This window comes from Blennius ocellaris (assembly GCF_963422515.1).
Source record: "Blennius ocellaris genome assembly, chromosome: 8".
Taxonomy (NCBI): Eukaryota; Metazoa; Chordata; class Actinopteri; order Blenniiformes; family Blenniidae; genus Blennius; species Blennius ocellaris.
The window spans coordinates 29,845,390-29,872,149 of record NC_137657.1 but is presented as its reverse complement, the minus strand read 5'-3'; the positions used below and the strand labels follow the sequence as shown (position 1 = coordinate 29,872,149).

General features: G+C 47.8%; 2 protein-coding genes across 2 annotated transcripts in view; one reads left to right on the top strand and one right to left on the bottom strand.

The window, feature by feature from the left end:
* The window catches only part of cdk14 (cyclin dependent kinase 14), a 35,344-nt gene extending 25,458 nt beyond the window's left edge, over positions 1 to 9,886 (top strand). The window contains 7 exon segments of the mRNA XM_080501596.1: positions 1,796 to 1,916; positions 2,356 to 2,449; positions 3,523 to 3,586; positions 4,554 to 4,602; positions 5,727 to 5,866; positions 7,923 to 8,059; positions 8,321 to 9,886. Of these exon segments, the coding sequence (XP_080357722.1) occupies positions 1,796 to 1,916; positions 2,356 to 2,449; positions 3,523 to 3,586; positions 4,554 to 4,602; positions 5,727 to 5,866; positions 7,923 to 8,020 (566 nt within the window). The 3' untranslated portion in view covers positions 8,021 to 8,059; positions 8,321 to 9,886.
* A 2,444-nt stretch (positions 9,887 to 12,330) lies between these two features.
* The window catches only part of LOC308133303 (dysbindin-A-like), a gene marked incomplete at its 5' end in the record, with an annotated part of 15,293 nt that continues 863 nt past the window's right edge, over positions 12,331 to 26,760 (bottom strand). Inside the window, 9 exons of the mRNA XM_080500606.1 lie at positions 12,331 to 13,045; positions 17,413 to 17,553; positions 19,788 to 19,934; positions 21,290 to 21,312; positions 22,875 to 23,007; positions 23,941 to 24,073; positions 24,569 to 24,629; positions 25,820 to 25,873; positions 26,744 to 26,754. Of these exons, the coding sequence (XP_080356732.1) occupies positions 12,813 to 13,045; positions 17,413 to 17,553; positions 19,788 to 19,934; positions 21,290 to 21,312; positions 22,875 to 23,007; positions 23,941 to 24,073; positions 24,569 to 24,629; positions 25,820 to 25,873; positions 26,744 to 26,754 (936 nt within the window). The 3' untranslated portion in view covers positions 12,331 to 12,812. The remainder of the gene's footprint in view (positions 13,046 to 17,412; positions 17,554 to 19,787; positions 19,935 to 21,289; positions 21,313 to 22,874; positions 23,008 to 23,940; positions 24,074 to 24,568; positions 24,630 to 25,819; positions 25,874 to 26,743; positions 26,755 to 26,760) is intronic.

Genomic DNA, 26,760 nt, shown 5'->3' with positions numbered 1-26,760 from the left:
TTATTACCACTATTACTGTCTGTTATTACCACTATCACCACTGTTGCTCTCTGTTATTACCACTATCACCACTGTTACTGCCTGTTATTACCACTATTGCCACTTTACTGTCTGTTATTACCACTATCACCGCTGTTGCTGTCTATTATTACCACTATCACCACTGTTACTGCCTGTTATTACCACTATTACTGTCTGTTATTACCACTATCACCACTGTTGCTGTCTGTTATTACCACTATTACTGCCTGTTATTACCACTATCACCACTGTTACTGTCTGTTATTACCATTATTACTGTCTGTTATTACCACTATCACCACTGTTACTGCCTGTTATTACCACTATTACTGTCTGTTATTACCACTATCACCACTGTTACTGTCTGTTATTACCACTATCACCACTGTTTCTGTCTGTTATTACCACTATTACTGTCTGTTATTACCACTATTACTGCCTGTTATTACCACTATCACCACTGTTACTGCCTGTTATTACCACTATTACTGTCTGTTATTACCACTATCACCACTGTTTCTGTCTGTTATTACCACTATTACTGTCTGTTATTACCACTATCACCACTGTTACTGTCTGTTATTACCACTATCACCACTGTTTCTGTCTGTTATTACCACTATTACTGTCTGTTATTACCACTATCACCACTGTTACTGTTTGTTATTACCACTATTACCACTGTTGTTGTCTGTTATTACCACTATCACCACTGTTGCTGTCTGTTATTACCACTATTACTGTCTGTTATTACCACTATCACCACTGTTTCTGTCTGTTATTACCACTATTACTGTCTGTTATTACCACTGTTACTGTCTGTTATTACCACTATCATCACTGTTACTGTCTGTTATTACCACTATTACCACTGTTACTGTCTGTTATTACCACTATTACCACTGTTACTGTCTGTTATTACCACTATTACCGCTGTTCACCGTCTGTGAGCAGCCAGGAAGTGTCCTGCTGGTTCTCCTGCCTCAGTTGTATAAGGTGATTATTAGGTAATTATTAAGTGATTATTAGGTTATTATTGCATTATTATTAAGTGATTAATAGGTGATTATTAGGTGATTATTAAGTGATTATTAGGTGATTATTAGGTAATTATTAAGTGATTATTAGGTTCTTATTACATTATTATTAAGTGATTAATAGGTGATTATTAGGTGATTATTAAGTGATTATTAGGTGATTATTAGGTCATTATTAAGTGATTATTAGGTTATTATTACATTATTATTAAGTGATTAATAGGTTATTATTAGGTTATTATTACATTATTATTAAGTGATTAATAGGTGATTATTAGGTGATTATTAAGTGATTATTAGGTAATTATTAAGTGATTATTAGGTTCTTATTACATTATTATTAAGTGATTAATAGGTGATTATTAAGTGATTATTAGGTTATTATTACATTATTATTAAGTGATTAATAGGTTATTATTAGGTTATTATTACATTATTATTAAGTGATTAATAGGTGCTTATTAGGTGATTATTAATCACACAATCATCTTTCTCAACATTTTGACAAACAAACTTTATAAACGTGATTCAATCTCCAGATGTTAAAGTTTGACTGAAGTCAGAATTAAATGACTTTAATGAGTTTAAAGTAAATATGAACTGTTGGACTCAAGGAGGGTGGAGAGACCAGGTCCAGTGGTCTGGTCCTGATGGGGGTTCTGGTCCTGATGGGGGTTCTGGTCTGGTCCTGACTGGTGTTCTGGTCCTGACTGGTGTTCTGGTCCTCCCCTGTCCAGGTCTTGCCAGGGCCAAGTCGGTCCCCAGTCACACCTACTCCAACGAGGTGGTGACCCTCTGGTACCGTCCCCCTGACGTCCTGCTGGGGTCCACGGACTACTCCACCTGCCTGGACATGTGGTGAGTCCTCCACCTGGTGTCCCACCTGGTGTCTCACCTGGTGTCTCACCTGGTGCCTCACCTAGTGTCTCCACCTGGTGCCTCCACCTGGTGTCCCACCTGGTGCCTCCACCTGGTGCCTCCACCTGGTGCCTCCACCTAGTGTCCCACCTGGTGTCCCACCTAGTGTCCCACCTGGTGCCTCCACCTGGTGCCTCCACCTGGTGCCTCCACCTGGTGTCCCACCTGGTGTCTCACCTGGTGTCCCACCTGGTGTCCCACCTAGTGTCCCACCTGGTGCCTCCACCTGGTGCCTCCACCTGGTGTCCCACCTGGTGTCCCACCTGGTGTCTCACCTGGTGTCTCACCTGGTGTCCCACCTGGTGCCTCCACCTGGTGTCCCACCTGGTGTCCCACCTGGGGGGGGGGCACTGATTACCTTGTTGTTGTGGTTCTTCAGGGGGGTGGGCTGCATCTTCATCGAGATGATCCAAGGAGTGGCTGCGTTTCCTGGGATGAAGGACATCCAGGACCAGCTGGAGAGGATCTTCCTGGTGAGTCTCTGGAGGAGGAGGAGGAGGAAGAGGAGGAGGAGGAGGAGGAGAAGAAGATAGAATCACACTGGGAGACTAAAGTTCATGTTTCTTTCATTATTGTCATTTTGTTTTTTCATAAATCTCATGAATTCAGAAAAGCATATAATTAATTTTATCTCATAACTGAGATAATTATGTCCTTAATTCAGAAAAACCGAGTTGATTTGAATTGTTTCATGTGAGTGCCATGCGCTTCCTTACTTCCCTACGATGCAAGTCCAGCAGTTTGAGATCACAAAGAAGTGGTTGACGGTGTGACACCGCCCTCTGCAGGCCACGCTGGGTTACTGCAGGTCTGCGTTGTGCTTCAGGCAGTGTGACGTCATGAAACAGTCCAGGATGTGAGCTTCACTGAGAGCTCACACACACACACACACACACACACACACACACACACACACACACACACACACACACACACACACACACACACACACCTCGTCACTCTTTGATTTTTCCAGAAAAGTTTGTCTCCATTCAGAATTATTTTACAAACCAATGTCTTTTACTGTCTCCTCCTCTTTTACTGTCTCCTCCTCTTTTACTGTCTCCTCCTCTTTTACTCCTCCTCCTCTTTTACTGTCTCCTCCTCTTTTACTCCTCCTCCTCTTTTACTGTCTCCTCCTCTTTTACTGTCTCCTCTTTTACTCCTCCTCCTCTTTTACTGTCTCCTCCTCTTTTACTGTCTCCTCCTCTTTTACTCCTCCTCTTTTACTGTCTCCTCCTCTTTTACTGTCTCCTCCTCTTTTACTGTCTCCTCCTCTTTTACTCCTCCTCCTCTTTTACTGTCTCCTCCTCTTTTACTCCTCCTCCTCTTTTACTGCCTCCTCCTCTTTTACTGTCTCCTCCTCTTTTACTCCTCCTCCTCTTTTACTGTCTCCTCCTCTTTTACTGTCTCCTCCTCTTCTCCTCTCCTCCTCCTGTCCTTCTCCTCTTCTCCTCTCCTCCTCCTCTTCTCCTCTCCTCCTCCTCTTCTCCTCTCCTCCTCCTCTCCTCCTGTCTTCCTCCTCTCCTCCTGTCCTCCTGTCCAGGTTCTAGGGACACCCTCAGAGGACACGTGGCCTGGCGTTAACTCCTTACCTCACTTTAAACAAGGTAATTAAACATTGTTGTGTGATTTGAAGTCATGTCCTCCTGTCCTCCTGTCTCCTGTCCTCCTCTCTCCTGTCTCCTGTCCTCCTCTCTCCTGTCCTCCTGTCCTCCTCTCTCCTGTCCTCCTGTCTCCTGTCCTCCTCTCTCCTGTCTCCTGTCTCCTGTCCTCCTCTCTCCTGTCCTCCTGTCTCCTGTCCTCCTGTCTCCTGTCCTCCTCTCTCCTGTCTCCTGTCCTCCTGTCTCCTGTCCTCCTCTCTCCTGTCCTCCTCTCTCCTGTCTCCTGTCCTCCTGTTAGGGTTAGGGTTAAGTTAGGTTAGGGTTTCCAGGGAACAAAAACATCAAAGGTGTTGATTCCAGAGTTTGGTCATTATTGGCTTTATGGTCCAGAAGATCAAAGAGTGGCTTTGAATACCTCAGTACCTCATTATTACCTCATTTGAACAATGAGGTAACAGTGAGGTCATAATGAGGTAGTAATGAGGTCAAAATGAGGCCCTAATGAGGCCCTAATGAGGTAGTAATGAGGCCATAATGAGGTAGTAATGAGGTAGTAATGAGGTCAAAATGAGGTAGTAATGAGGCCATAATGAGGTAGTAATGAGGCCATAATGAGGTAGTAATGAGGCCATAATGAGGTAGTAATGAGGCCATAATGAGGCCATAATGAGGTAGTAATGAGGCCATAATGAGGTCATAATGAGGTAGTAATGAGGCCATAATGAGGTAGTAATGAGGCCATAATGAGGTAGTAATGAGGCCATAATGAGGTAGTAATGAGGTCATAATGAGGCCATAATGAGGCCGTAATGAGGTAGTAATGAGGCCGTAATGAGGTAGTAATGAGGTAGTAATGAGGTCATAATGAGGTAGTAATGAGGCCATAATGAGGTAGTAATGAGGTAGTAATGAGGCCATAATGAGGTAGTAATGAGGTAGTAATGAGGTAGTAATGAGGTTGTGTCTGTTCCAGACCACTTCACCGTCTACAGTGCAAAGAAGCTCCGTCAAGCCTGGAACAAGTGAGTTGATGATGAAAGTGTGACGGAGGTTGTTCTCATCAACACCAGGATTATTGATCACTTCTGTTTATATTGATGTATTTACATATTGACATATTGATATATTGATATATTTCACTGTTTCAGCGTCTGAAACGTTCAGTTCAGCTGCTAAACAACGTTTCTTCTCTTTAAACTGAAGAAACGACAACATGACCTCGTTTATTAGTTTTACTGTCGTACATTTACTGAACACCACCCGTAGGACTGGACTCCACCCGTAGGACTGAACACCACCCGTAGGACTGAACACCACCCGTAGGACTGGACTCCACCCGTAGGACTGAACACCACCCGTAGGACTGAACTCCATCCGTAGGACTGAACACCACCCGTAGGACTGAACACCACCCGTAGGACTGAACACCACCCGTAGGACTGAACTCCACCCGTAGGACTGGACTCCACCCGTAGGACTGAACTCCACCTGTAGGACTGAACTCCACCCGTAGGACTGAACTCCACCTGTAGGACTGAACACCACCCGTAGGACTGAACTCCACCCGTAGGACTGAACTCCACCCGTAGGACTGAACACCACCCGTAGGACTGAACACCACCTGTAGGACTGAACTCCACCCGTAGGACTGAACACCACCCGTAGGACTGAACACCACCCGTAGGACTGAACTCCACCTGTAGGACTGAACACCAGCCGTAGGACTGAACACCACCTGTAGGACTGAACTCCACCCGTAGGACTGAACACCACCTGTAGGACTGAACTCCACCCGTAGGACTGGACTCCACCTGTAGGACTGAACACCACCCGTAGGACTGAACTCCACCTGTAGGACTGAACACCAGCCGTAGGACTGAACACCACCCGTAGGACTGAACTCCACCCGTAGGACTGAACACCACCCGTAGGACTGAACTCCACCCGTAGGACTGAACACCACCCGTAGGACTGAACACCACCTGTAGGACTGAACTCCACCCGTAGGACTGGACTCCACCTGTAGGACTGAACACCACCCGTAGGACTGAACTCCACCTGTAGGACTGAACACCAGCCGTAGGACTGAACACCACCCGTAGGACTGAACTCCACCCGCAGGAGGTTGACGGAGGCTGTGTTGCAGGCTGGGCCAGGTGGAGCAGGCGGAGGATTTGGCCTCCAGGTTCCTCCAGTGCTTCCCAAAGAACCGCCTGTCGGCCCAGGCGGCGCTGCACCACCAGTACTTCCTCCACCTTCCTCCTCGGCTCTGGGAGCTGCAGGACAGTACGTAGCACACACACACACACACACACACACACACACACACACACACACACACACACACACACACACCGATACCAGAGCTGGTCTTATTGGTATCAGAACCCGACACTGATACTGGACCGGACCCATCAGTCCAGAACCCCGTCTCCCTAACCTCCTCCACCAGGACCCTCCTCCACCCTGCTGGACCGTCTCACCGTCCTCCACCCTGCTGGACCGTCTCACCCTCCTCCACCCACAGGAAGCAGCCATCAGCTTGTTTTAATGTCTCCTGAGGACAAGTCCTCTGAGACACGTTTCCCCTGGACGTCCGTCTCTGGCTTTATGTCTTTACTCAGGACGAGTGTGTAGGAGACATATGAGACAGTGTCCACACACACTTGGACGAGAACGTCTCCAGTCCTTTGAGCTCTTATTCATTACTGCTGAGCAAAACATCACATGGTGGAGGTTTTAAATCCCCAATCAGGGTGGAGCAGCTGCTCTGATCCTCATCAATCAGGGTGGAGCAGCTGCTCTGATCCTCATCAATCAGGTTGGAGCAGCTGCTCTGATGGTCAGATCAGAGACGGTTCCGGACTCTGATTCCAGGACCAGGACTCTGATTCCAGGACCAGGACTCTGATTCCAGGACGAAGACTCTGATTCCAGGACCAGGACTCTGATTCCAGGACGAAGACTCTGATTCCAGGATGAGGACTCTGATTCCAGGATGAGGACTCTGATTCCAGGACCAGGACTCTGATTCCAGGACGAAGACTCTGATTCCAGGATGAGGACTCTGATTCCAGGATGAGGACTCTGATTCCAGGACCAGGACTCTGATTCCAGGATGAGGACTCTGATTCCAGGACCGGGACTCTGATTTCAGGACCAGGACTCTGATTCCAGGACCAGGGCGCTGATTCCAGGACCAGGACTCTGATTCCAGGACGAAGACTCTGATTCCAGGATGAGGACTCTGATTCCAGGACCAGGACTCTGATTCCAGGACCAGGACTCTGATTCCAGGATGAGGACTCTGATTCCAGGATGAGGACTCTGATTCCAGGACCAGGACTCTGATTCCAGGATGAGGACTCTGATTCCAGGACCAGGACTCTGATTCCAGGACCAGGACTCTGATTCCAGGACGAAGACTCTGATTCCAGGATGAGGACTCTGATTCCAGGACCAGGACTCTGATTTCAGGACCAGGACTCTGATTCCAGGACCAGGGCGCTGATTCCAGGACCAGGACTCTGATTCCAGGACCAGGACTCTGATTCCAGGATGAGGACTCTGATCCCAGGACCAGGACTCTGATTCCAGGACCAGGACTCTGATTCCAGACCCTCATGAATGTGATGAGAAAATGAGAAGAGAAATGAGGACATGAGAGCAGAAAGACTCCAGTGTGTCAGAATTACAATGTAAATGAGATGAAGCTGCAGAGACTGAGCTTCATCTCACATTATTATATTATTATTGTTATTATTATGATATTATTGTTGTTGTTAGTGAGACTTTCAGGTGGGTTTATATTTATCTTCACCTTCAAACTCACAATCGTCCAGAAACGATAAACCAGGTTCTCTTTGTTTTACAGTGAAAATGTACCAGGAATTAATTCAGTTTCAGCTTCTTTTGAGGAAAAAAGAAAAATCTGAATAATAATTAATACAAACAATAATGAATACAAACAATAATGAATACAAACAATAATTAATACAAACCATAATTAATACAAACCATAATTAATACAAACCATAATTAATACAAACAATAATGAATACAAACAATAATGAATACAAACCATAATTAATACAAACCATAATTAATACAAACAATAATTAATACAAACAATAATGAATACAAACAATAATTAATACAAACAATAATTAATACAAACAATAATTAACACAAACAACTGATTTGTTTCCGTTTGGCTTCAGGAGAAACAGAAGATTCTCTCTGGAGCAGAAAATATAAGATACTTCACAGTAAAACAATTGTTGAAATGTTTGTCATGTCCAGTCAGTGACCTCCACCCTCCTCCACCCTCCTCCACCTGCAGTGTCTTCGATCTTCAGCGTGCCCAGTGTGAAGCTGCAGGTGGAGGCCGGCGATTGTAGAAACAGTCATGGAAAAGCTTCCAGTGGCAGTAAACACTGACTGGGTGGAGGAGGGGCGCTACACCCGACTGCCTCGCAGGTACCACCATCACCCTCCACCCGCGGGCGGAGGCGGAGCTTCACATGAAAGAAGGCGGCAGCCTCCCTCTCCCTCCTCTTCCTCCTCTTCCTTTTCCTCTCCCTCTTCTCCCTCCTCCCCCTCCTCCTCCTCTTCCTCCTCTTCCTCTTCCTCTCCTCTCCCACCTCCTCTCCTCTCCTCCTCTCCTCCTCTCCTCCTCTCCTCTCCTACTATATAAATGTATATATAGAGGATAGTTGACTGTCGTCTCGTTGGTTTCAGGTTGTCGCCGTGGAAACTGATGAAGATTCTGACTGGATGAAGACGAGTGAAAAATCCGTCCCTCCTTTTATTTGTTCCCTTCGGGTGACGTGTGACGGAGGCTGACGGAGGCTGTGTGTGACGGAGGCTGTGTGACAGAGGCTGACGGAGGCTGTATAGCTCGGTGTGTGACGGAGGCTGTGTGACGGAGGCTGTGTCGCTCGGTGTGTGACGGAGGCTGTGTGACGGAGGTTGTGTAGCTCGGTGTGTGACGGAGGCTGTGTGACGGAGGCTGTGTAGCTCGGTGTGTGACGGAGGCTGTGTAGCTCGGTGTGTGGAGGAGGCTGTGTGACGGAGGCTGTGTGACGGAGGCTGTGTGACAGAGGCTGTGTAGCTCGGTGTGTGACGGAGGCTGTGTGATGGAGGCTGTGTGATGGAGGCTGTGTGACAGAGGCTGTGTGACGGAGGCTGTGTGGTGGAGGCTGTGTAGCTCGGTGTGTGACGGAGGCTGTGTAGCTCAGTGTGTGACGGAGGCTGTGTGACAGAGGCTGTGTGGCGGAGGCTGTGTAGCTCGGTGTGTGACGGAGGCTGTGTGACGGAGGCTGTGTAGCTCAGTGTGTGACGGAGGCTGTGTAGCTCAGTGTGTGACGGAGGCTGTGTGACGGAGGCTGTGTGAAAGAGGCTGTGTGGCTCGGTGTGTGACAGAGGCTGTGTGATGGAGGCTGTGTGATGGAGGCTGTGTAGCTCAGTGTGTGACGGAGGCTGTGTGACGGAGGCTGTGTGTGATGGAGGCTGTGTAGCTCAGTGTGTGACGGAGGCTGTGTGTGACGGAGGCTGTGTAGCTCAGTGTGTGACGGAGGTTGTGTGACGGAGGCTGTGTAGCTCAGTGTGTGACGGAGGTTGTGTGACGGAGGCTGTGTGTGATGGAGGCTGTGTAGCTCAGTGTGTGACGGAGGCTGTGTGACGGAGGCTGTGTAGCTCAGTGTGTGACGGAGGCTGTGTGACGGAGGCTGTGTAGCTCAGTGTGTGACGGAGGCTGTGTAGCTCAGTGTGTGATGGAGGATGTGTGTGACGGAGGCTGTGTGACGGAGGCTGTGTGAACCATGAAAGGTACTTTTTGTTCCTGTTTACTTTTCTAAAGGTCAAAGGTCACATTTGATGGTGGCAGTATGAAGAAAACTGCTTGTCGTGTTTGTAACTCGTGTTGAATATATATATATATATATTGTCTGTATGATATTCGCATCTACAAGCTCTATGATTGACACTTGTTATTTTCTTAATCTTCCCACAACTGGACTCGTCTCTGCACTGCAGGTCCACACAGGGACAAAAGACACTTTGAGACAAAGTCCCACAAAGACCTTTTTCTTTTTGTTCTCTTTGAACTCAAAGGACTTTTCTCTGTAACCACGGAGACGTGTTGTTGACACTTAACAACACGTCTTGATCTCATGAGGACAAAGAGACTCAGCATGTCCCCTTGGACAGACAAGTGTCTCTCAGCAGACTGAAGGTCCAACATGATGTCTTCCACATGATGGCGGCAGTGTGGTGACGGAGGAGCAGAGGAGGAGGAGGAGAGAGGAGGAGAGAGGAGGAGCAGGGGAGGAGGAGGAGGAGCAGAGGAGGAGCAGGGGAGGAGGTGAAGAGGAGGAGGTGAGGAGGAGGAGGTGAGAGGAGGAGGTGAGAGGAGGAGGTGAGGAGGAGGAGCAGAGAGGAGGAGGTGACCTCCTCACAGCTCAGTGATCTTTAGATAAACTTCCTGTTTCTGTCAAGCTTCTTCCTGCTTCATTCGTCTGGACAACTTTTATATGTTCATATTAATTATGTTCATATTAATTATGTTCATATTTATTATGTTCATATTAATTATGTTCATAGTAATTATGTTCATATTAATTATGTTCATATTAATTATGTTCATATTTATTATGTTCATATTTATTATGTTCATATTTATTATGTTCATAGTTATTATGTTCATATTTATTATGTTCATAGTAATTATGTTCATATTAATTATGTTCATATTAATTATGTTCATATTTATTATGTTCATATTTATTATGTTCATAGTAATTATGTTCATATTAATTATGTTCATAGTTATTATGTTCATATTTATTATGTTCATATTAATTATGTGCAGCAGAACGACTGCAGACTGAGGTTTTGAGGGATTCATGAGGCTTCAGGATGATTTTATGAGTTTAGAATTGTGAACTCTGCTGATTTTCCTTCACAATAATAACATGAATGTTTTTATTTCACAAAATGTTTCTGGTAAAGTTTCTGGTACGTTTCAGTTGTTAAGAGCAATATAGAGCCTCTGGTGCTTCAACCTGCAGACAATCTTCTACTGCAATACTCACTGTGTGTGTGTGTGTGTGTGTGTGTGTGTGTGTGTGTGTGTGTGTGTGTGTGTGTGTGTGTGTGTGTGTGTGTGTGTGTGTGTGTCCTGTGATGCACCTGGTCCTGGTCCTGGTCCTGGTCCTGGTCCCGGTCCGGGGGTCATCTGGCACCGGAACACACACAAACAATAAATAACTGACATTATTTTCATTTGATTTATTATCCAAGTCTGAACAATGTTTTATTTTGAAAGTGAGGACTTCCCCCGTCACATGGTCTGTGAGTCACATGGTCTGTGAGTCACGTGACTCATCAGCCTCATTAAAGCCACAAGCAGCTGAAAGTCTGTTGGTAAAGTTGATCAGAGAGGAAAAAGTCCATTGAGGCGACGGGAAAATGAAATAAATGTAGAAAGACGTACGAGTGGATTCGCCTTTATTCTGATAGTTACAAAATACCAGTTTTGGTTTTGGTCAGATCATTTTATTTTGTAGGATTTAGCCGCCACACCTTAAAGCCGGTCGGTGGAAATATTGTCTGACACTGTGGATGTGGTGGGGGCGGAGCCTGGGGGTGGGGGCGGAGCCTGAACGTCCATATTCCAGGTGGACTGTTCAGGTGGGGGCGGAGCCTGGGGGTGGGGGCGGAGCCTGGCTCTAATTCTGATATGAAGTAAACATTGAAAGATGCACTTTGTTCTACATTCCAGCCTGTCTGAATGAACACATGTATAGAAATGTACCCCCCACCCCCAACCCCCCCTTCCCCCCTCCTCCCCCCACCTTGTGATGTCACACATGAAAATACCTGTCAGAATATTCAAACGTATATTTTTGGGATTGTTATTATGTGGAGAAGGAAACATGCTGGTTGGATTAATTGTCATCCTCGCTATGCTGAAATAATAATCTATATTTTCAACTTTTCTTTAATTCAGCTTTTCTTGTCTTTTTGTTTGCTAAATGAAAATACATGTTTCACCTTCATTCACTGAGAAAATACAGAATCGTTAGAATCCCTGTTGCATCATTTGTTACGAGCTACTATAACGTCATTATGGAAGATGTAATGTCCTTCTGTAAATGTTTAATAACCTTTTACCTGAATAAACATCAATAATGCTTCAGTGACGACTCGGCTTCATTCAGCGACGTCTGGTGGGGATTTATTACAATGACTGGATCTTCATCACCTGGTGGAACAATCCTGACACCTGGAACAATCCTGACACCTGGTGGAACAATCCTGACACCTGGTGGAACAATCCTGACAACTGGTGGAACAATCCTGACACCTGGTGGAACAATCCTGACAACTGGAACAATCCTGACACCTGGTGGAACAATCCTGACACCTGGAACAATCCTGACACCTGGTGGAACAATCCTGACATCTTCTGGAACAATCCTGACACCTGGAACAATCCTGACACCTGGTGGAACAATCCTGACATCTGTAACAATCCTGACACCTGGTGGAACAATCCTGACACCTGGTGGAACAATCCTGACACCTGGAACAATCCTGACACCTGGTGGAACAATCCTGACATCTTCTGGAACAATCGTGACAGCTGGTGGAACAATCGTGACAGCTGGTGGAACAATCCTGGGGTCACCTGATGGTTCTGGTGGTTCTAGTGTTTCAGCGTCGAGACGGAAAAAGAACAACATCAATTAGAGTTTATGGAGATTTTTATTGTTTCTCTTCATCAATCCTGAAAACATTAAATCTGTTACCCTGGGGGGGGCAGATGGTTTACCCCGGGGGCAGACGGTTTACCCCGGGGGCAGACGGTTTACCCCGAGGGCAGACGGTTTACCCCGGGGGCAGACGGTTTACCCCGGGGGCAGACGGTTTACCCCGGGGGCAGACGGTTTACCCCGAGGGCAGACGGTTTACCCCGGGGGCAGATGGTTTACCCCGGGGGCAGACGGTTTACCCCGGGGGCAGACGGTTTACCCCGGGGGCAGATTGTTTACCCCGGGGGCAGATGGTTTACCCCGGGGGCAGACGGTTTACCCCGGGGGCAGACGGTTTACCCCGGGGGCAGACGGTTTACCCCGGGGGCAGATGGTTTACCCCGGGGGCAGATAGTTTACCCCGGGGGCAGATGGTTTACCCCGGGGGCAGATGGTTTACCCCGGGGGCAGATGGTTTACCCCGAGGGCAGGTCTCCAGCAGAGTCACTGTCCTCACTGACTTGGACCGTTGGACCGTCTTGAAGACCTTCAGCTTCCACATCGTCCTCGTCAGACTGGACCACTGGGGGGTCTCCGTCCTCACTGCCCCGGTCCTCCTGCTGGGGGCGCTCTGCCTCCACTGGGGTCCCTCTGTGTCTGGGAGGCTCCTGGCTCAGAGATCCAGAGGAGCAGGACCCTGGGTCTGGACCTGTCAGGACCAGGTTCACGGCACCGTGATGACAAGAAGAGGAAACGTTCAGTTCAACGTTACAACTGGTTCGTTCTAGAAAAGTCTAGAAGTCAAACTTCACTCATTCTAGTCAGTCAAACTCAGGTCCTGGACCAAGACCAATCCTGCTCCTCCCCCTATCTCTAAGAGTGACTGAGCTCCTCCCCCTATCTCTAAGGGTGACTGAGCTCCTCCCCCTATCTCTAAGAGTGAGGAGCTCCTCCCCCTATCTCTAAGGGTGACTGAGCTCCTCCCCCTATCTCTAAGGGTGACTGAGCTCCTCCTCCTATCTCTAAGAGTGAGGAGCTCCTCCCCCTATCTCTAAGGGTGACTGAGCTCCTCCCCCTATCTCTAAGGGTGACTGAGCTCCTCCCCCTATCTCTAAGAGTGACTGAGCTCCTCCTCCTATCTCTAAGAGTGACTGAGCTCCTCCCCCTATCTCTAAGAGTGAGGAGCTCCTCCCCCTATCTCTAAGGGTGACTGAGCTCCTCCTCCTATCTCTAAGAGTGAGGAGCTCCTCCCCCTATCTCTAAGGGTGACTGAGCTCCTCCCCCTATCTCTAAGAGTGAGGAGCTCCTCCCCCTATCTCTAAGGGTGACTGAGCTCCTCCTCCTATCTCTAAGGGTGACTGAGCTCCTCCCCCTATCTCTAAGGGTGACTGAGCTCCTCCCCCTATCTCTAAGAGTGAGGAGCTCCTCCCCCTATCTCTAAGGGTGACTGAGCTCCTCCCCCTATCTCTAAGGGTGACTGAGCTCCTCCTCCTATCTCTAAGGGTGACTGAGCTCCTCCCCCTATCTCTAAGGGTGACTGAGCTCCTCCCCCTATCTCTAAGAGTGACTGAGCTCCTCCTCCTATCTCTAAGAGTGACTGAGCTCCTCCCCCTATCTCTAAGAGTGAGGAGCTCCTCCCCCTATCTCTAAGGGTGACTGAGCTCCTCCCCCTATCTCTAAGGGTGACTGAGCTCCTCACCCTATCTCTAAGGGTGACTGAGCTCCTCCCCCTATCTCTAAGGGTGACTGAGCTCCTCCCCCTATCTCTAAGAGTGACTGAGCTCCTCCCCCTATCTCTAAGAGTGACTGAGCTCCTCCCCCTATCTCTAAGGGTGACTGAGCTCCTCCCCCTATCTCTAAGGGTGACTGAGCTCCTCCCCCTATCTCTAAGGGTGACTGAGCTCCTCCCCCTATCTCTAAGAGTGAGGAGCTCCTCCCCCTATCTCTAAGGGTGACTGAGCTCCTCCCCCTATCTCTAAGGGTGACTGAGCTCCTCCCCCTATCTCTAAGAGTGAGGAGCTCCTCCCCTATCTCTAAGGGTGACTGAGCTCCTCCCCCTATCTCTAAGGGTGACTGAGCTCCTCCTCCTATCTCTAAGAGTGACTGAGCTCCTCCCCCTATCTCTAAGAGTGAGGAGCTCCTCCCCCTATCTCTAAGGGTGACTGAGCTCCTCCCCCTATCTCTAAGGGTGACTGAGCTCCTCCCCCTATCTCTAAGAGTGACTGAGCTCCTCACCCTATCTCTAAGGGTGACTGAGCTCCTCACCCTATCTCTAAGAGTGACTGAGCTCCTCCCCCTATCTCTAAGGGTGACTGAGCTCCTCCCCCTATCTCTAAGGGTGACTGAGCTCCTCCCCCTATCTCTAAGAGTGACTGAGCTCCTCACCCTATCTCTAAGGGTGACTGAGCTCCTCCCCCTATCTCTAAGGGTGACTGAGCTCCTCACCCTATCTCTAAGGGTGACTGAGCTCCTCCCCCTATCTCTAAGAGTGACTGAGCTCCTCACCCTATCTCTAAGGGTGACTGAGCTCCTCCCCCTATCTCTAAGGGTGACTGAGCTCCTCCCCCTATCTCTAAGAGTGACTGAGCTCCTCCCCCTATCTCTAAGGGTGACTGAGCTCCTCACCCTATCTCTAAGGGTGACTGAGCTCCTCCCCCTATCTCTAAGAGTGACTGAGCTCCTCCCCCTATCTCTAAGGGTGACTGAGCTCCTCACCCTATCTCTAAGGGTGACTGAGCTCCTCCCCCTATCTCTAAGGGTGACTGAGCTCCTCACCCTATCTCTAAGGGTGACTGAGCTCCTCCCCCTATCTCTAAGGGTACGCCCAGCCACCCTACGGAGGAAGCTCATTTCAGCTGCTTGTATCTGGGATCTCGTTCTTTCGATCATGACCCATAGTTCATGACCACAGGTGAGGGGAGTAACAGGTGAGGGTAGGAACAGGTGAGGGTGGGAACAGGTGAGGGTAGTAACAGGTGAGGGTAGTAACAGGTGAGGGTAGTAACAGGTGAGGGTGGGAACAGGTGAGGGTAGTAACAGGTGAGGGTAGTAACAGGTGAGGGTAGTAACAGGTGAGGGTGGGAACAGGTGAGGGTGGGAACAGGTGAGGGTGGGAACAGGTGAGGGTGGGAACAGGTGAGGGTAGGAACAGGTGAGGGTAGTAACAGGTGAGGGTGGGAACAGGTGAGGGTGGGAACAGGTGAGGGTGGGAACAGGTGAGGGTGGGAACAGGTGAGGGTGGGAACAGGTGAGGGTGGGAACAGGTGAGGGTGGGAACGAAGATCGACCGGTAAATCGAGAGCTTCGCTTTTTGGCTCAGCTCCTTCTTCACCACGACGGACCGATACAACGTCAGTATAACTGCAGACGCTGCACCGATCCACCTGTCGATCTCACGCTCCATCTTCCCCCCACTGAACAAGACCCCGAGATACTGGAACTCCTCCACCTGTGACAAGGGCACTCCACCGACCTGGAGGGGGCAAGACACCTTGTTCTGGTGGAGAACCATGGCCTCGGATTTAGAGGTGCTGATCTTCATCCCAGCTGCTTCACACTCGGCTGTGAACCGTGTCAGTGCACGCTGAAGGTCCAGGTTTGATGGAGCCAACAGAACCACATCATCCGCAAATAGCAGAGATGAGATCCTGTGGTCCCCAAGCTGGACCCCCTCCGGCCCCCGGCTGTGCCTAGAAATTCTGTCCATATAGGTGATGAACAGAACCGGTGACAAAGGACAGTCCTGCCGGAGGCCAACGTGCACTGGGAACAGGTCCGACTTACTGCCGGCAATGGGAACCAGACTCCTGCTCCGGGCCTACAGGGACCGAACAGCCCTCAACAAGGGACCCCGGGCTCCGTACTCCCGGAGCACCCCCCCACAGGACATCTCCAGGGACGCGGTCGAACGCCTTCTCCAGATCCACAAAACACATGTGGACTGCTTGGGCGAACTCCCACGAACCCTCAAGCACCTGGTGGAGGGTCTAGAGCTGGTCCAGTGTTCCACCATCAGGAGAACCTGGTGGAGGGTCTAGAGCTGGTCCAGTGTTCCACCATCAGGAGAACCTGGTGGAGGGTCTAGAGCTGGTCCAGTGTTCCACCATCAGGAGAACCTGGTGGAGGGTCTAGAGCTGGTCCAGTGTTCCACCATCAGGAGAACCTGGTGGAGGGTATAGAGCTGGTCCAGTGTTCCACCATCAGGAGAACCTGGTGGAGGGTCTAGAGCTGGTCCAGTGTTCCACCATCAGGAGAACCTGGTGGAGGGTATAGAGCTGATCCAGTGTTCCACCATCAGGAGAACCTGGTGGAGGGTATAGAGCTGGTCCAGTGTTCCACCATCAGGAGAACCTGGTGGAGGGTCTAGAGCTGGTCCAGTGTTCCACCATCAGGAGCACCTGGTGGAGGGTCTAGAGCTGGTCCAGTGTTCCACGACCTGGATGAAAACCACATAGTTCCTCTTGGATCCGAGGTTGGACTAACGGACGGACCCTCCTCTCCAGTACCCTGGACTGGACTTTCCCGGGGAGGCTGAGGAGTGTGATCCCTCTGTAGTTGGAACACACCCTCCGATCCCCCTATTGAAGAGAGGGACCACCACCCCGGTCTGCCAGTCCAGAGGTACTGCCCCCCCCCCCCCCCCCGCCATGCGATGTTGGGGAGACGAGTCTGCCACGACAGTCCCTGCACATCCAGAGACTTAAGGAACTCCCGGTTCCTTGCCACCGAGGAGCTTAGCAACAACCTCGGTGACTCCAGCTTGGTAACGGACGAGTCCACCTCTGAGAACCCAGACTCTGCTTCCTCAATGGAAGACGTGGTGGTGGGACTGAGGAGGTCCTGGAAGTATTCCTTCCACCGCCCTACGGTATCCCCAGTTGAGGTCTACATTCCACACCTCCACTGTAAACAGTGTTGAAAACAAAAACGTTCTCCAGAAATGTAAAAACCTGGACGTGAAGATAATCTTCAAATAAACGGTGGTTATTTTGACCTTCAGCTCCAAACTGCTTCTGGTTCCACAACAATCTTCACATTCATCCATTCATCCATTCATCCGTTCCTACTGGAGCTGACCTGAGGTCAGTGAAGATCCAGAACTGACGTCTTCATCAGAAGAGTTGAGGAAGTGGTCCAGAGCCTCCTGGTCCGACATGTTGGCCACCGTCACCTGGTCCAACGCACACGAACCCGCTGCTGCTGGTTCTGAGGACGACGCTGAGAAAACACGCTTTGAATGCTTTGAACGCTTTGAATGCTTTGAACTCAAACTGAGTTCAGTTGGAACACAAAACAACCAAAACAGAAATGTACAATGTAAAACCACTTATTGATGCAATAATGCTGCTCTTGGTGAGGAATACTGTTATATACTGTTATATACTGTTATATACTGTTATATACTGTTATATACTGTTATATACTGTGTTACATACTGTTATATACTGTTATATACTGTTATATACTGTGTTATATACTGTGTTATATACTGTGTTATATACTGTGTTGTATACTGTTATATACTGTGTTATATACTGTTATATACTGTGTTATATACTGTTATATACTGTGTTATATACTGTTATATACTGTGTTGTATACTGTTATATACTGTGTTATATACTGTTATATACTGTTATATACTGTGTTATATACTGTTATATACTGTGTTATATACTGTTATATACTGTTATATACTGTGTTGTATACTGTTATATACTGTGTTATATACTGTTATATACTGTTATATACTGTGTTATATACTGTTATATACTGTGTTATATACTGTTATATACTGTTATATACTGTTATATACTGTGTTATATACTGTTATATACTGTGTTATATACTGTTATATACTGTGTTATATACTGTTATATACTGTGTTATATACTGTTATATACTGTTATATACTGTGTTATATACTGTTATATACTGTTATATACTGTGTTATATACTGTTATATACTGTTATATACTGTGTTATATACTGTTATATACTGTGTTGTATACTGTTATATACTGTGTTATATACTGTGTTATATACTGTGTTATATACTGTTATATACTGTTATATACTGTTATATACTGTGTTATACTGTGTTATATACTGTTATATACTGTTATATACTGTGTTATATACTGTTATATACTGTGTTATACTGTGTTATATACTGTTATATACTGTTATATACTGTGTTATATACTGTTATATACTGTGTTGTATACTGTTATATACTGTGTTATATACTGTGTTATATACTGTGTTATATACTGTTATATACTGTTATATACTGTTATATACTGTGTTATACTGTGTTATATACTGTTATATACTGTTATATACTGTGTTATATACTGTTATATACTGTGTTATACTGTGTTATATACTGTTATATACTGTTATATACTGTTATATACTGTGTTATACTGTGTTATATACTGTTATATACTGTTATATACTGTGTTATATACTGTTATATACTGTGTTGTATACTGTTATATACTGTTATATACTGTGTTATATACTGTTATATACTGTTATATACTGTGTTATATACTGTTATATACTGTGTTGTATACTGTTATATACTGTGTTATATACTGTGTTATATACTGTGTTATATACTGTTATATACTGTTATATACTGTTATATACTGTGTTATACTGTGTTATATACTGTTATATACTGTTATATACTGTGTTATATACTGTTATATACTGTGTTATACTGTGTTATATACTGTTATATACTGTTATATACTGTGTTATACTGTGTTATATACTGTTATATACTGTGTTGTATACTGTTATATACTGTTATATACTGTGTTATATACTGTTATATACTGTTATATACTGTTATATACTGTGTTGTATACTGTTATATACTGTTATATACTGTTATATACTGTTATATACTGTTATATACTGTGTTGTATACTGTTATATACTGTTATATACTGTTATATACTGTTATATACTGTTATATACTGTGTTATATACTGTTATATACTGTTATATACTGTTATATACTGTGTTGTATACTGTTATATACTGTTATATACTGTTATATACTGTGTTGTATACTGTTATATACTGTTATATACTGTTATATACTGTGTTGTATACTGTTATATACTGTTATATACTGTGTTGTATACTGTTATATACTGTTATATACTGTTATATACTGTTATATACTGTGTTATATACTGTTATATACTGTTATATACTGTTATATACTGTGTTGTATACTGTTATATACTGTTATATACTGTTATATACTGTGTTGTATACTGTTATATACTGTTATATACTGTTATATACTGTTATATACTGTTATATACTGTGTTGTATTCAGAGCTATTTAATAAAGTTGAATTGAATTCCAGAAAACCAACATTCTGGGCCATTTGTTGTTGTTGTTGTTGTTTGTCCAAACAGCCTACCTCTGGACTGGAGGCCCCCGGTGGACAGGTACTGGTCCAGGTCTTGTTTGAAGGCTTGTTCGTAGACCTTCTGCCGGTCCTTCAGTTTCTGCTGCATCGCCTGTTCCAGCTGGGTCACCTGGTGCGAGTGTTCCTGGTCCAGCTCCGCTGCAAACACACAACACTGGGACTGGATCAGCTGTTTCTGGTTCCTGTCCACTTCCTGTGGATCAGCTGTTTCTGGTTCCTGTCCACTTCCTGTGGATCAGCTGTTTCTGGTTCCTGTCCACTTCCTGTGGATCAGCTGTTTCTGGTTCCTGTCCACTTCCTGTGGATCAGCTGTTTCTGGTTCCTGTCCACTTCCTGTGGATCAGCTGTTTCTGGTTCCTGTCCACTTCCTGTGGATCAGCTGTTTCTGGTTCCTGTCCACCAGGACTTCGTGTTCCACCAACCTGGAGGCCACAGGAAGTCTGAGAAGGTCTGAGGACTAAGAAAGTCTCCACACTTTGGCCCCCAACACTTTGGCCCCCAACACTTTGGCCCCCAACACTTTGGCCCCCAACACTTTGGCCCCCAACACTTTGGCCCCCAACACTTTGGCCCCCAACACTTCCTCCAGACAGCGAGACCCTCGTTTCCAAAGAAGATCCACAGAGTCCTGCCATTTGAAGCGCTGGTTCAAATCCCACAGAGCAAAGTTCAGTTGTTTGTTCTCCTGAACCCTTGAGGAGCTTTAGAACTTCTGGGGCCTTGAGGTTCTACAGGTCAGGTTGTTCTATCCTACAGGTCAGAGGTCAAACCCTTAACAACTCAATCCTGACCATCGCAGTTCTCTGGTGAGGTTCTGGTGAGGTTCTGGTGAGGTTCTGCTCTGGTGAGGTTCTCCTCTGGATCAAGTTGTTTGATCCTCCACACTGTTTCCCACTTGAGTCTAACTGGATCTTTATCTTGGCATCAAGACGAGACGTTCCAGAACAGCAGAGGTTCTAAAGTAAAGGGGTCACGGTCTTTACAGGCTGAACAGGAGGACGTCTACTTTGTTCTGTTGTTCTGTTGTACGGAGGCAAAGTGTGGAGACGGATCAAAGAGGGGGTGAAGACTGGACCCTGACTGGACCCTGGCTGGACCCTGGCTGGACCCTGGTTGGACCCTGGCTGGACCCTGGCTGGACCCTGGCTGGACCCTGACTGGACCCTGGCTGGACCCTGGCTGGACCCTGGCTGGACCCTGGCAGGACCCTGGCTGGACCCTGACTGGACCCTGGCTGGACCCTGGCTGGATCCTGGCTGGACCCTGGCTGGACCCTGGCTGGACCCTGGCTGGACCCTGGCTGGACCCTGGCAGGATTCAGACGTACCCAGAACCATTCATGTGTTCATACAAACTTTCCCTGGAGTCATTTTCTAGATTGAGAAGTTCTAAGATGAGCTTGATTTCAGAGGACTTGTCCTCTTGTCAGAACTGGTTGGACAAGCAGGACAGACGAAGTTCTGGTAAACAAACCCACATTTGTTCAGACTCACCTTGCAGTGACTCCAGCTCCTTCCTGTCACGAGACACACAAATCACATGTTAGGATCCCAACACACACAATAAGACTCTAGAAGTGAGCATCATCTCAGTCTAGCTTCTCTTCTTCTCTTAACTCTGATGGATGCGTCTTTACGCCAGGAAGTACTGTTCAGTGGGGAACCCGTCCTAAAGACTCTTTGAGTGCTGAAGTCTGAGGACTCGTCCCCATCCTGCTTCCTGGAGGGAATCGTACCGGCATCACTTTCTATCATGTTTCACTGGGTAGTACCAAAGTCCTCTTTCGTATCAAACCAGATTATAATGATCCACTTGTTGAACCACTTGTTGAACCACTTGTTGAACCACTTGTTGAACCACTTGTTGAACCACTTGTTGAACCACTTGTTGAACCACTTGTTGAACCACTTGTTGAACCACTTGTTGAACCACTTGTTGTCCTAAAGACACAAAGACTTGATGAGCTGGATCGGCCCACTTCTGAATTCAGATCGAACAAAAGTACTTTTACTTGGCCTGAGACACTCGAGAGACAAATCATGTGAATATATAGTGACATGGGACATTCTTACTTTGACTTCCAGTCCCACAGTGAGGGACATCTGACCAGGACTGACCCTTCAACGAAGACATTGACCAGGTCTGTAGGATTACTTCCTTTAACCTGAAGGTCTGAACACAGGAACTTTGACTGTCTCACTTCCAGAGCGACTGTTGAACCTCCCTGTGATCACTTTGTCCCAAAAACTGTCTTCAACTGGTCTTCAACTGGTTCACAGAGCAGCATCATGAGTCCTGACAAGAACCAGCAGGAGTCCTGACAAGAACCAGCAGGAGTCCTGACAAGAACCAGCAGGAGAGTCCTGACAAGAACCAGCAGGAGTCCTGACAAGAACCAGCAGGAGTCCTGACAAGAACCAGCAGGAGTCCTGACAAGAACCAGCAGGAGAGTCCTGACAAGAACCAGCAGGAGAGTCCTGACAAGAACCAGCAGGAGTCCTGACAAGAACCAGCAGGAGTCCTGACAAGAACCAGCAGGAGTTCTGACAAGAACCAGCAGGAGTCCTGACAAGAACCAGCAGGAGAGTCCTGACAAGAACCAGCAGGAGTCCTGACAAGAACCAGCAGGAGAGTCCTGACAAGAACCAGCAGGAGTTCTGACAAGAACCAGCAGGAGTCCTGACAAGAACCAGCAGGAGAGTCCTGACAAGAACCAGCAGGCGAGATCACGTCACTCCAACATGAGCTTCCCTTCAGTCCCTGTTAAATCTACAATAGAACTCAGATCCTCCTTTTAACCTGTGAGGTTCTTAACAACCAGACTTCAACATATCTGAAGGAACCGTTAGTCTCATGCAGAACACTGGGTTCTGAGGAGAACCTAAAAGACATTACCAGGATGAGGACAGACGAGTCGTCCTGCTGTCCGTCTCTCACTGAACTGCTGTCCGTCTCTCACTGAACCGTTTGTCTTTTCTACCATCAGACTTGAACTAAAGTTTATCTGAGGACTTTCCTTCCTTCAGAACTTCAGAATAAAGGTTGAGGAGAGTGTTTTCACAGAACAATGTTCCACACCTTTTCTTCTTCTTGTAGACCTCCATCTGGTTCCTGTGCTGCTGTTGGACGGTCTGTTGTTCACACTGCGAGCACAGCGTCTCCAGGTACACCAGTCTGCTCTCCATCTCTTCAAATTCACCTTCCAGATGTGCTGCAAACAAACAAACAAACTAAATCACGGGATGTTATTAACCGCCGTTCAAAACTCACGTCTCCACATGAACCCGTCCAGACAAGTGAGAATATTTGTCCTCTGGTAAATTCAACCAGGGACTTTAGTTCACAGACCGGCACTGAGACAACAGAGACGAAGTGATGGGACAAAACATTCACACTGATCCTGGTCAAAGCTTTCAGACTGGACGGGGACGAAATCAGTCCTTTTCGTGTCCTCTGAGACAGAAACGTCTCTTCAGTCCGGTTCTCTGAACATTTGGACATTTTAGTTCTGAAGACTTTCAGTTTCAGTTTCAGCACCGAGAACCTCAGTGATGGATTTGAACAAATAGTCTTCCAGGTCCAGGGACATTAATCACATGGACATGATGGAACCAGGAACCAGGAGACATGACAGCTCTACAGGAAGTGGACAGTCTGTCCCACAGCTCCGTCACAGGGTGGTTGTAGGAAGTGGACAGTCTGTCCCACAGCTCCATCACAGGGTGGTTGTAGGAAGTGGACAGTCTGTCCCACAGCTCCGTCACAGGGTGGTTGTAGGAAGTGGACAGTCTGTCCCACAGCTCCGTCACAGGGTGGGTGTAGGAAGTGGACAGTCTGTCCCACAGCTCCGTCACAGGGTGGGTGTAGGAAGTGGACAGTCTGTCCCACAGCTCCGTCACAGGGTGGTGTAGGAAGTGGACAGTCTGTCCCACAGCTCCGTCACAGGGTGGTTGTAGGAAGTGGACAGTCTGTCCCACAGCTCCGTCACAGGGTGGGTGTAGGAAGTGGACAGTCTGTCCCACAGCTCCGTCACAGGGTGGGTGTAGGAAGTGGACAGTCTGTCCCACAGCTCCGTCACAGGGTGGTGTAGGAAGTGGACAGTCTGTCCCACAGCTCCGTCACAGGGTGGTGTAGCAGGACGTACCGATGTTGGACGTGACGGCGTCGAGCTCAGAGATAAACGCCGGCAGGGTCTGGAGTTGTTCCTGCAGGAGCGTCAGAGCAGATCGTCTCTTGTCCCACTGGGCTGAAAGCAGGACGATGTCCCCATATTCTGTCTGAAAGACAAAGAGGGAGGAGCTCTTCAAACGTGTCCTCCTGTCCCTGTGGACAAAACATTCTAAGACATCAAAACAACCAATGAACGGAGTCACAGGTAAACGATGATACAGAGACGACGGAGGTTCCGGGTTTTGTCAAATGGAGGAAGACGGACGCGCCACGTCTTCTGGTGACTTTGAAGCTTCGCTGAACTCAGTTGGACTTAATAAAACTTAGTCTTAGGCTCAACACGCCTCAACGCGTCCCGACGTGTCCCAACGCGTCCAGACACGTCCCAACGCGTCTCAACGTGTCTCAACGTGTCGACATGAGAATGAATCTGGTTTAAGGGGAACTAGAACCGATCAGGAACCACAAGAAGAGAACCAGATCGTAGGTTGACCACATCTGGAGCAGCAGCTTCCTGTGAAAACTTCAGAAGAAGTTAAGATGTTGGTTTGAAAACAAAATGTTAAACTTTCTGGAAACAGTGAAGGACAAAGACGTCGTACCTCTGCAGCTTGAGCGCAGTCCTTAGTCCTTCTGTGGAGCAGGAACCAGTTCTCCTCATACCTGCAGAGACAAAACCAGGGCTGAACCACCAACTGCTTCACACGTCCAGGTCCTGAAGGTCCTGAAGGCCCTGAAGGCCCTGAAGAGCCAGAAGGATCTGAAGGACCTGAAGGTCCTGAAGGCCCTGAAGAGCCAGAAGGATCTGAAGGACCTGAAGGTCCTGAAGGCCCTGAAGAGCCAGAAGGATCCGAAGGACCTGAAGAGCCTGAAGGTCCTTGAAGAGCCTGAAGGACCTGAAGGTCCTGAAGAGCCTGAAGGACCTGAAGGACCTGAAGGACCTGAAGGTCCTGAAGAGCCTGAAGGACCTGAAGAGCCTGAAGGACCTGAAGGTCCTGAAGGATCTGAAGGATCTGAAGGATCTGAAGGACCTGAAGGTCCTGAAGGATCTGAAGGATCTGAAGGACCTGAAGGACCTGAAGGACCTGAAGGATCTGAAGAGCCTGAAGAGCCTGAAGAGCCTGAAGGACCTGAAGAGCCTGAAGAGCCTGAAGAGCCTGAAGGACCTGAAGGTCCTGAAGGTCCTGAAGGATCTGAAGGATCTGAAGGACCTGAAGAGCCTGAAGGTCCTGAAGGATCTGAAGGATCTGAAGGACCTGAAGAGCCTTCAGGACCTGAAGGTCCGAAGGTCAGAAGTATCTGAAGGTCCTGAACGATCTGAAGGATCTGAAGGCCCTTCAAAGTCTGAAGGTCCTGAAGGATCTGAAGGTTCTGAAGGTTCTGAAGGTCCTTCAGGATCTGAAGGTTCTGAAGGTTCTGAAGGTCCTTCAGGATCTGAAGGATCTGAAGGTCCTCCAGGGTCTGAAGGGTCTGAAGGCCCTCCAGGGTCTGAAGGATGTGAAGGCCCTCCAGGGTCTGAAGGGTCTGAAGGCCCTGCTGCCAGTGTCCAGGGTCAGCCCTCCAGAGGAGTCCAGACCAACCCAGTGGTTGTAATGTTGTGGCTGAGCAGCCGTTGCCTAGGCGACCATGAGGGCAGGGTGTGGCTGAGCAGCCGTTGCCTAGGCGACCATGAGGGCAGGGTGTGGCTGAGCAGCCGTTGCCTAGGCGACCATGAGGGCAGGGTGTGGCTGAGCAGCCGTTGCCTAGGCGACCATGAGGGCAGGGTGTGGCTGAGCAGCCGTTGCCTAGGCGACCATGAGGGCAGGGTGTGGCTGAGCAGCCGTTGCCTAGGCGACCATGAGGGCAGCTGGTACCTGTGCAGGAGCTCCAGTCCTCCACTGAAGTGAGACACAGTGTTGATGTCGGTCCTGCAGAGGAGAAGAAGAAGAAGAAGAAGGAGGGTCAGGGTCTTCATGCTGGAGGGAGGGAAACTCTTCTTTACTCTCCTCCCTCTATCCTCTCCTCCTCTACTCTCCTCCTCTACTCTCCTCTCCTTTACTTTCTTTCCTCTCCTCTACTCTCCTCCTCTCCTCTTCTTTCTTTCCTCTCCTCTCCTCCTCTCCTCTTCTTTCTTTCCTCTCCTCTCTTCTCCTCTCCTCTCCTCTTCTTTCTTTCCTCTCCTCTCCTCTCCTCTCCTCTCCTCTTCTTTCTTTCCTCTCCTCTCCTCTCCTCTCCTTTCCTCTCCTCTCCTCTTCTTTCTTTCCTCTCCTCTCCTTTCCTCTCCTCCCCCCTCCTCTCCTCCTCTCCTCTCCTCTCCTCTCCTCTTCTTTCTTTCCTCTCCTCTCCTCTCCTCTCCTCTTCTTTCTTTCCTCTCCTCTCCTCTCCTCCTCTCCTCTTCTTTCTTTCCTCTCCTCTCCTCTCCTCTCCTCTCCTCTCCTTTCCTCTCCTCTCCTCTTCTTTCTTTCCTCTCCTCTCCTTTCCTCTCCTCCCCCCTCCTCTCCTCTCCTCTCCTCTCCTCTCCTCTTCTTTCTTTCCTCTCCTCTCCTCTCCTCTCCTCTTCTTTCTTTCCTCCCCCCTCCTCTCCTCCTCTCCTCTCCTCTCCTCTCCTCTCCTCTTCTTTCTTTCCTTTCCTCTCCTCTCCTCTCCTCTCCTCCCCTCCTCTCCTCTCCTGGATAACAAAGTCAGAGTTTGAGGAAAATGTTAAAACATTAATTTGGTAGAAAAACGTTCAAAACAAGCTCTGATTTCTTTTAAGGCTCAGAAACGTTTGAATGTTTGATGATTCAAACTGAACTCACCTGGATTTCCTCTTTAT